Source organism: Nematolebias whitei, chromosome 9 (genome assembly GCF_014905685.2).
Source record: "Nematolebias whitei isolate Nwh7 chromosome 9, NemWhi1, whole genome shotgun sequence".
NCBI lineage: Eukaryota > Metazoa > Chordata > Actinopteri > Cyprinodontiformes > Rivulidae > Nematolebias > Nematolebias whitei.
Genome location: NC_056506.1, coordinates 11,578,836 through 11,589,530, shown reverse-complemented (window position 1 = coordinate 11,589,530; position 10,695 = coordinate 11,578,836). Strand labels below are relative to the sequence as shown.

Here is a 10,695-nt window from a genome sequence, read left to right as displayed (position 1 = left end):
CTATTATTTTTACTGTAGTTCATCATTACCATTGTTTACTGTTCTGTCTGGAGCAGGTCTCTTGTAAATGAGTCCTTGTGGCTCAATGAAGCCAACCTGTATAAATAAAAGGTTGAATAAATCGTTATGTATATATTTATATTCATTCAACCTTTATTGATACAGGTTAGTCCCACTGAGCCAATAGGACTCATTTACAAGAGAGACCTGGATTTTAACAAAGAGTGATGACAACAGTGGATAACAAACTGTTTTTCAATTGTAAAACAAACAAACAATTAAAAAAAATTAAATTTGTGTGAATCATTTGTGAATGTGTATTGTTGTCATTGTTGTCAGTGTCTTATTATCTTGTGCTCTGGTCCAGTGTCTTCATGGATGATTTGTGTGAGGGTGGACATGTTTGGAGGTTGCTGTGTTGAAGCTCCATGAATCAGCCTCTCTGCAGCTCTCAGCTCCTTCACTGAGCCTTGAGGAAGTCACTGAGCTGCTCTTGTTCTTCACAGTTAGAAGGTGGGAGCTCTCGTCAAATGATGATCTCCAGCATCATCTTGTTCATGCCAGGCTTTTCATCCACTGACCACAGACACATGGAAACATCAGGGGGACCAGTAGCTGTTTAACACATCTGGAAGGAAACCAGTGAGATTTTAATATGACCATGACCAGTATGATATCATGTTATGTGGGGGATTGGTGGTGCAGAGGTTAGAAGATGGGCCTGTGATCGGAAAGTCGTAGGTTCAACTCCCGGTACCGTCAACATCAAAATGAGGTGGAAAAGGTGAAACACCCTCACCTGCCTCCACCCTCATTGGCCCCACCCTGGTCCCCTGAGCAAGGCCCTTAACCCCCACCATCTGCTCCTAAACAGGTCTCTCTTGAAAATGAGTTCTTGTGACTCAATGAGACTACCTGGATAAATAAAGGGTCAATGAAAAAATAAAAGTTTAAAATAGAAATACTCACATCATGAGGTCGAGGTTGTGTGTGTGACGTGCACGTTCCTGAGGTTGTGTGTGAGACGTGCACGTTCCTGAGGTTGTGCGTGTGATGTGCACGTTCCTGAGAGGCCACAGACAGAGCAGCTCCAGCTTTTGTTGTTCCTTTAGTCCTGCAGTTTTCAAGCTGAAATTAAAAAGCATCATGAATATGAACTTTACAGTCTATAGTTACCTGTTCATATAAACACATGGAGGTGTCTCACCTTGTGACCGACAATTAAATATGTAAATTTATGAACTCTAATGAACTTATAATGATGCTCCTACTCTTTGAAGGTGAACCGATGGTACCACACCATCTCTCATTCGGACAATTGATCAGTTGGATCAAAATCCGCAATGCTCAGATGAATCCTCCTCAAAGATACTTCCACCTCTTCCTCACATCTTGTTCTTTGGGAAACCTTCAAAATGAAAACAGGAAATTTGTGTCTTCACAAAAACATACTTAACTAACATACATACAAAAACAACTTAAACAAAACTCCAATTATGATACATATCTCTTGATAATGAACCAAAGCTACTGAAATAGTGAGTACGTTTGTTAGAAAAATATTCCTGTCATCAGATCTCAGTTAGCTTCATTGCAGCTGAACACCGTGTTACACTGAACATCACATCAGCTGGTGGACATAAATACAGTACAGGAATATTATATTCACAAAATACTAACAATAATATGTTCATCTTACTTGTGAAAAGTTATCCCCCGAGACCTGACGTCAGCAGTCCGTCGATTAGAACAGAAATAAGCTGCGAAGTGCTGAAACATCTTCTGCTTTAACTGAATGACGACCGTTCCAAGATGGCGGCCGAAAATCCTGCGCCGCAGCAGCCAATGAGGCATCTAGTGTTTATATCTATGCCTGGCCATCTGTTCAGACTTCCACTTCCTGTGGTGACTTGACACACGAACATTAAGCTGTTAACTTGACCTTTTGACCATCAATTATCTTCACTTTTAGTCAGTAACTAATTAATTTATTCTTAATCATTTAAAGTTATATCACTTTCAACATAAGATTTCCCAATAATCTCTTAATTTAAGCTCTATAATTGTAGTGAACTCGGCCTCCGACCAAAACCTGTCTCCGAGGACCTTCATGGGACAGGAACTGTTATTTCATTGATTTGAATCCAGAAATACAAATTAGCTCATCCAGAGACTGTCTAATTGTATCCTGAAGTAATCAGTTGAAAGAACACTCTTCTTTTATATTATTATTACTATTGTACAATATCTTGATAAATCAAAAGTGTGTTTAGTTCATACCATTTCTAAATGTTGAAGTGAACCACTCATTTTAAATCAACTGTGAAACAGTATTAATGATTTTTTAATCCTCATTTAAATTAGAAATCAAGTTAAATGTCTATTTACAAAGTAATTATGCATTTTGATCTTCTGTCTGAATGAGGAGTAGTGATGTCGGTCGAAAGTCAGAAGGGAGTTATTAGAACGAAGTGGATTGTTTTTAAACCTAGCAGACGGTAAATAAGAAGCTACTGGCACCTGCTTGCTCTCACTTCTTCAAAACATTTCTTTTGTCTGTACTGGACGTTCCTAAAACATTCCTGTTGTTTTCTTGACTTGTAATGACCCTCTGACATCACTAGAACCACCCCCTGTTGGTTGTTTCAACCAATCAGGAAGTCCTGAAGTGACCGGAAGTGAGAACTCTTTTTAAGAGTCCACACTTCCTGGAACTTCTGAGTCAGTCTGTCGAATTCTCCTGAGTCTTCTGGTGGGTCTCTGATGAAGTCTAGTCTTAAACTCTATCTTCGGAGTCTGTGATAGATTCTTCCACATCTGAGTGGAACCTCTGACGGACTCACAGCTTGCTGTGTATCTATCCGGGAGATGAGCGTGTTTGTTGAACGGAGTAAGCGGCACGACTCCTGACATGGCCAGCCACTCTTATCGGAGATGCTGAAAGGTAGCGTTGAAATGGACCTCTGTACCGGAGTTGATTTATCTTCTACAAAGTTAACGAGTTGTCACGCACCAAGTGTACCGGAGAGTTGGGCTGGTGTTGAAAGAAACGTGCTAATTCTAGTAAACAACCCCCCCCCCCTTTAAGTGTCTTCAAACTCTTCATTTCCCATCTTTAAACTCTTCTATTTTGCCAGTAGTCTAGATGCCTTCTTCAAGTCCTGTTATCTTATTAAGTAAAATGTGCCAAGTTTTATTAATCAGAACCAGATCAGCTAATCAAGTGTACAATGTTTTGATGTTAAATTTTGATTCTGTTCAAAAAATGACCACATTTATTCTGATGGGTCAAAGGAAATTAACGTTTCATGTCACTGATTAAACAATCCACTCACAGTTATCTCGGTCACATAGCAATAATTTAACTCGAAAAAGAGAGAACCCGTTATATCTAAATAATTGTAGTGGAGGTGCAGCTAACCTAGCCCTTAGCACACTACATAATGTATTCATCATTGATTGATTAAGTCTTAATTGATAGGATTTCACACTCTTAACACATAGTATATTAGAAAGACTTCACACACTGTTACATACTAGTATATAGATTTGTTTCAGTAAATAAACCTTTCTTGCTTTTCCAGAACACATACTCAGAGATCTGTGGTTTATACTGCTCTTAACCTTATATTAGGTCATGAGAACTGCATACCTCACTTGAAATGCACATCACTTGACACGGGTCTGTCCGGCATCTTCTCCAACTCACTACCAAGTGGTGATCAGTTGACAGCTCAGCCCCTCTCTTTACACGAGTGTCCAAAACAAATGGCCGCAAATCAGATGACACGACTATAAAGTCAATCATCGATCTACAACCTAGGGCATCCTAGTGCCAAGTGCACTTATGGACACCTTAATGTTCAAACATGGTGTTTGTGATGGACAAACTATGACTAGCACAGAAGTCCAACAACAGAACACCGCTCGGGTTCAGATCAGAGAGGCCGTTCTTCCCAATCATGCCCCTCCAGGTCACACTGTCATTACCCACCTGGGCATTGAAGTCCCCCAGCAGAATTAAGGAGTCCCCAGCTGGCACACCTTCCAGCACCCCTGCCAAGGACTCCAAGAAGGCCAGATACTCTAAACTGTAATTCGGTACATAGGCACAAACAACAGTCAGAGCCCGTCCCCCCACCCGAAGGCGAAGGGAAGGCACCCTCTCTACCTGGGAGAACTCCAATACACAGGCAACAAGTAGGGGGGCTACAAATAGACCCACACCAGCTCAACGCCTCTCACCATGGGCAACTCTAGAGTGGAATAAGGACCAACCCCTCTCAAGGAGATCAGTTCCAGAGCCCATGCTGTGCGTCGAGGTGAGCCCAACTATATCTAGTCGGTACCTCTCAACCTTGCACACAAGCTCAGGCTCCTTCACTGCCAGAGAGGTTACATTCCATGTCCCAAGAGCTATCCTTGGTATGCCAGGGTCAGAGTGCCATGGTCCCCGCCTTCGGCCACTGCCCATGGCATCATGCACCCGACTTTTATGGCCCTTCCTTCAGGTGGTGGGTCCACAGGAAGGCAAACCCATGCTGCTCCTTCGGGCTGAGCCCAACCAGGCCCCATGGGCAGAGACCCTGTCACCAGGTGCCTGCCGATGAGCCCCTTCCGCAGGCCTGGATCCAGGGTGGGGGCCCGGTAACCCACATCCGGGGAAGGGACACTGAGTTCCTTGTTTTGTTTTGTCCATAAAAAATTTCTGTATAGCTCTTTGTCTGGCCTGTCACCTAAAACCAATCTGCCTTGGGAGACCCTACTAGGGGAAATTATAATTGTCCCCAACAGCATAGCTCCTAGGATCATTCAGGCGCGCAAACTCCTCCACCATGATAAGGTGGCGATTCAAGGAGGAGTAGCTTGAAAAATGAAGACATCGGGTTAATTTTTTTATTTATTTTCTCAACACCACAAACTGTATGTCACACAAACACTGATAATTAAATGGAACACACTATTAAAATCACGTTAACTGTCAACTGCATTAATGAACTGGACTGTGCTCTCTGTTTTCAGCCTGGATGCAGTAAATGGACTGTACTTATATAGCGCCTTTCTATCTTATTTCAAGATACTCAAAGTGCTTTACACTACAATCTATGTCCTCATTTACCCATCCACACAGCACTCTACTAGAGCTCTACAAAGCTAATTAAACAAATCATTCTAAAGAGACTAATCAGAGCTTTATCACATTCAAACACCAATGGGACACACATCGGAGGCTATGAGGGGTTCAGTGTCTTGCCCAGGGACACTTCGGCATGTGACTGCTGGTGGATTCGAACCCCCAACTCTCGCATTGGAGGACGACTGATCTAACTACTCAGCCACAGCCACCCTACAGTGGTCCCACGTTATTCATCTGGCTTGTTCATGCTGTCACTCCTTTGATTAATGTAGCTTAAAACATTATGTGGATTGAATAAAAGAACTGAAAGGAATTTTGAATGAATAGTTCATCCAACATCTCTCTCTTCGACATCCTCCTGCACTGCACTTGGGCCGAGCCTCGTTCAGAATCGGTCCACCTGATGGAGGACAGCTTCTTCTTTCAAGAAAAATAAAAACTCAGAGGGTTCTTGTGTGATCAAAGTAAACACAAGCTAACATTATTAAGAACGTTGATTTACATGCTGTAAATCAGCTACTGATTATCACAGAGTAAAGGCCGACATCGTCGACTCAATTCTGGGTCACTCAGCGACCTGTGTGGAGCTGTTAGATGAAGCGGTCCTGCTTGGCATCAAATCTGTCGACTCTTATCCAAAATCCAGCCAAAATCCAGCTTTAACTTGTTAAGTTGTTGTTTCTGAGCTTTTAGCCCAGAGGAAAGGAGCATGCCGAGGCAGCATGCATGTGCATTAGGTGAATGTACAAAATTCACAGTAACAACTAATGATCCAGCATGGTAACTACAGCGGATTCGGGAGGGCGGGGGGGTGCGGGATTCCTCCAGATGCATGTAAACACTAAATCCGTCCGTGTCAACGTGGATCTTTTCCTCTAATTAACATACAAAAAAAACTACGTTTTCCCCCACCATGTCTGTGTAAATAGGGCCTAAGATAGAAGATTTTTCAGAACATTTATTGTTCTGTCTGGTGGGAGAGTCAATGAGTTGGGTCAGATTAAGTGATATGTAACATTCCTTGAATTTATCACAGAGGGGGGTTGACTTTTCCCAGTTAATATTTAAATCTTCGGCAAGTAAATTTTCTTTGAATTGTAAATTAGCTATGAAGACTATCAGGGAAGATAGAGCCAGAGACAGCCAACTACAGATAAGATCTGGCCTCCATTCAAAGTGATGTTTACAGCTAAGGCCTCAAATTGGTTTGGGATTGTTTTGGCTGACACGAGACTAGAATCCAGGGTTTCTCTGATGTAAATAGTGACTATCATAGCAATAAGTATAAAATAAATACATTGATTGCCAGGTCAATATTCAAGACATATTTGTTTGGCCAGGATTCAGAGATGAAGATTACATCAGCCCCAGAGGAACGGACCAGAATTTTCAAAGTGTCATGTTTTCTCAAAAAAACTATGTGCGTTTACTTGCAGAAAAGGAAGTCCTGACATGTTTTTAAAATCATTTGGTGTGCTGCAATGAGTGAGAGGTCCAGGGTTGGGCTGAATTCATGAGAGCAGTAACAACAGTATTATCAGACATTTCCTTGTGTTTTTTGTGACATGTGTAATTACAGGAGTTAACAGTGTGACAATTAGCCTCCATAATTGACCCATGAGAAAAGTTAAAAAAGACACAAACCCAGAAACAATGAAGATTGCAGGGAGAGGCAGATCCAGATGTGTCAACAATGTTCAGTGACTCCAGATATTCAGAGACCTGAAAATGATGGGGAAATTGAGACTGATGCAGAAAAGTCTCACACTAGACAGCGTCGTAGATCAAATGGTCCAACGGGTCCAATGTTGTGGTCCAACTGGAGTTTGAATTGGGCTGAGGGGAGCATCCCTGTGAAGATGAATCGCTCCAGATCCAGCTGCTACAGCTACAGCTGCTCTCATGATGAACAGATGCTGGGTTCAGTACCAACAGGCAGAAGCTGATAATCCACAACAAATAGCAAAGCATGGTCCTGACTTGGTTCAAATCAACAAAGGACAACAGCATGATCCAGCTCCCGAAGGACCCGCATGGATCTAAATTATTATCCAGATGAGTTTTAGAAGCCCAGCAGAACTCCGATGCAGACTCCAGGTTTCTTTCGATCAGCTGCTCCTGCTCCTCTGCACTTCACAGCACTAGAGCTTCCTCCAGGCGGACAATGATGAGAACTGACCAAAGAGGCTGAACGTCATCCTTGGCTTAGTTTTGTTCAGGTCCAGTTCCGGCGCTTCACAGCACGAGGCTTCCTCCAGGTGAACAATGACGAGAATTGACCAGAGAGGCTGAAGTCGTCCTTGGCTTGGTTCTGTTCAGGTCCGGTTCTGACAAGCACCATCGCTGCCAACAGCAAACCTTACAGAGGTGGGCGATCCTTCGGTGAAAGGTAATGGGCTGCCCGCTGAAGTTGACTGGCTCTGTTCAGGATGAGTTCCCCCACAGCCCATCTTGGTTTGGTTCTGGTCCATATCAGGTCTACTTCTCCCACACCGACTGCAGACACCACGAGGAGCCAGTCCAACAGAAAGCCAGCAAAATACCACACAGCGATCCTGGTCGGAACCGAGCAGAACCATAAAGTTCTGGATGAAGAGTATGGTTGGGGTCCAGAGAGAAAAAAAACACCGGACCTTCGGACAATGACTTCCCCACTCGAGGGGCCACCTGGTTGGCAGGCTGTGTTCAGAGTGACCGATGGGGTGGGAGCGGCTGGTCTTCGACCAAAAGAGTTTTTTTCGGATGGTCCCATCCAGATCTCTGAGTCACTGAACAACAAATCCAGTTGAAAAAGGGACCAGCATTTAGTCTGGCTTGAAAAACGAGTCAGTTTGCTGTTGTAGGACTGCAGAGAAGCTGGGGAAGCCGCTGTCCATCAGCTTATTGGAAGTCGAAGCTGTGTCATTGTCTACTGTTTTGTTGTCTGTACTTTATATGCCCTGTCTGGAACAGGTTCCCATTGTAAATGAGTCCCTGTGACTCAATGAGGTTAGCCTGTATAAATAGAGGTGGAATTAATTAATTAATGAATGGGAACAGTTGCCAGGGTGAGGGAGGAGTTAAAGATATCGGCCAGCACCTCACAGAGCTGATCGGCACAGACTTTCAGCACCCTCCCTGGGATGTTGTCTGGGCCAACTCAAATGTCTCTTCCATGGTGATGTCAGTTAGTATAAACTCAAAGGTTTTTAGTTTTTAGCTGTAGCTGAATTTGCTTATGTGTTTTTTTGCTTGTTTGCTCCCAACTTCCAGGGAGGACGAGCAGTGCTCTGTCTCTATGGTTACTCCAACCAGCAGCCAGATGGGCTGAGCTTTCCTGACGATGTCACTGATCCTGATGTGGGTAAAGTTGCTGCAGTAACACTTGAAGTAATGAGCCTCAGGATGGAACTAGAAATGCTCATCAAGGTACAATTTCTTCTTGCATTTTTGTTTTATTTATGGATATTTTAATGACAACAAGAAAAACAAGAACACAAGAAAGCAAAACAACAAAACATTAGCATAAAGGAAAACAGAAAGATTAATGGGTCAACAATACAGTGACAAAATCTCACCAAAAACTGGAAGGAAAATCCATCCATCTGTCTATCTATCCAATCATCCATCCATCATCCATCCATCCATATCATCCATCCAGCCATTCATCATCCATCCATATCATCCATCTGTAAGAGTGACACTCACTGCAGCTCCAAGATGGCCGCTAATCACCATCAGCTGACGGTCATCCACCTGACGAGCTACAACCCTACTTAAGGCTGCAGTCGAGTTCTACTCTTCGCTGGAGCATTGTTCCCTTACTATGGTACTTATGCTTCCAGCCAGTCTTGTGTTTATGCCAAGAAATACTTACCTTGTTTTTGTGTGCCTACAGTCATCTCGTTTCGACTCTCCTCGCTCTGGATTCCCGTTTTTGTGCCTTGCCCTCCTGCCACGTGCCTGACCTGCCTCTCCTCTGGGACTCTGTTGGATTTCTTCAGAACACTTCATGCACCATCTCCTCCATCTGTAAGACCAAACAAACAAATTGAATATTATATATGAGACAACTCCTTGGCCTACCCCTTCCTGACATTCCACTTCCTCCTTCAGGGATTCCAGAGGAACCACCTTGTATAATTGTAAATACCACTGTAAATAATAAACACTGTCACTTCTTATTGCTTTGCCTTGTGTCGTTCCGGGTCTCGTTACGAACTGGGTTGTCCTAAATCCATAACAGAATGCTCCAGCCAAACAAAACCCAGAACGAGACCAGGAGCGAACAAGCCTCCTCCTCACAGACGGAGAGAATAGAACAATTATGTGATCATCACAGCCACAGAATCAGCCATCCGCAACAACAAAATTAAAGAGGCTGAAGCAGAACAGCTCAGAATCAAAGTTTCAGCCTGCCTCAGCAATGCCAAACCACCACCTTCCAACATCAGTAGAGAGGAGAGGGATGCACTCACCACTCTGAGCAAGGACAAAAACATCATCATTCTCCCAGCAGACAAAGGAAGGTGCACAGTGATTTTGAACCAGAAAGACTATCATGAGAAAGTTATGACACTCCTTAGTGACTTAACCACTTATGAACCTCTGAAAAGAGATCCAGGAAGTGGTTACAAGAAGAAGTTAATAGATTGCCTGAAAATTTTGGAGCAGGACAAGGCTATTGACCGTTTTCTGTACCACAGACTGTACCCAGGGGAGGCCACACCTAGTCTGTATGGTTTACCTAAAATCCACAAACAAGGTGTACCTTTAAGACCAATTGTTAGTATGATTAACTCTGTCACTTACAATGTTTCCAAATATCTGGCGTCTGTACTCATCCCTTTAGTTGGCAGCTCAGAACACCACATACAGAACACCATGGACTTTGTGGACAAGGTGAGGGATGTCATCATGGAGACTGATGAAACAATGGTCTCTTTTGATGTCACATCACTCTTTACGTGCATTCCTGTTGATGATGCAGTAGAGGTGGTCAGTTTAAAATTAACATCAGACACCACTCTGAGCAGCAGGACCACACTTTCTACAGAACAACTGTGTCAACTCTTGAAACTGTGCCTGCAGTCAACCTACTTGACATATGGGGAGCAATATTATAGGCAGAAACATGGGTGTGCTATGGGGTCTCCAGTTTCTCCTATTGTTGCCAACCTGTACATGGAGGAGGTAGAAAAGAGAGCCTTGACGTCCTTTTCAGGGACACCACCAAGTCATTGGTTCAGGTATGTTGACGACACCTGGGTTAAAATCAAATCTCAGGAAGTCCAACATTTCACTGACCACATCAACTCTGTGGATAAATACATCAAGTTCACACGAGAAGATGTAAAAAATGGCAGGTTGGCTTTCTTGGACTGTGAGGTCTCAGTCTCTGATAGAGGACATTTGCAAACTGAGGTGTACCACAAACCCACACACACAGACCAGTATTTGCAGTTTGACTCCCATCACCCTTTGGAGCACAAGTTAGGAGTCATCAGGACTCTGTATCACAGAGCAGACAGTGTCCCCACTAGCTCAGGAGCCAGGCAGAAGGAGAAATCCCACACAAG

The 10,695-nt window shown here is 43.5% G+C and overlaps 1 protein-coding gene across 1 annotated transcript in view; it reads left to right on the top strand.

Moving 5' to 3' along the window:
• The window catches only part of LOC119414872 (E3 ubiquitin-protein ligase RNF31-like), a 277,068-nt gene that overhangs the window by 106,949 nt on the left and 159,424 nt on the right, over positions 1-10,695 (top strand). The window contains exon 2 of the mRNA XM_037681993.1: positions 8,390-8,545. Coding sequence (XP_037537921.1) covers positions 8,510-8,545 — 36 coding nt within the window. The 5' untranslated portion in view covers positions 8,390-8,509. The remainder of the gene's footprint in view (positions 1-8,389; positions 8,546-10,695) is intronic.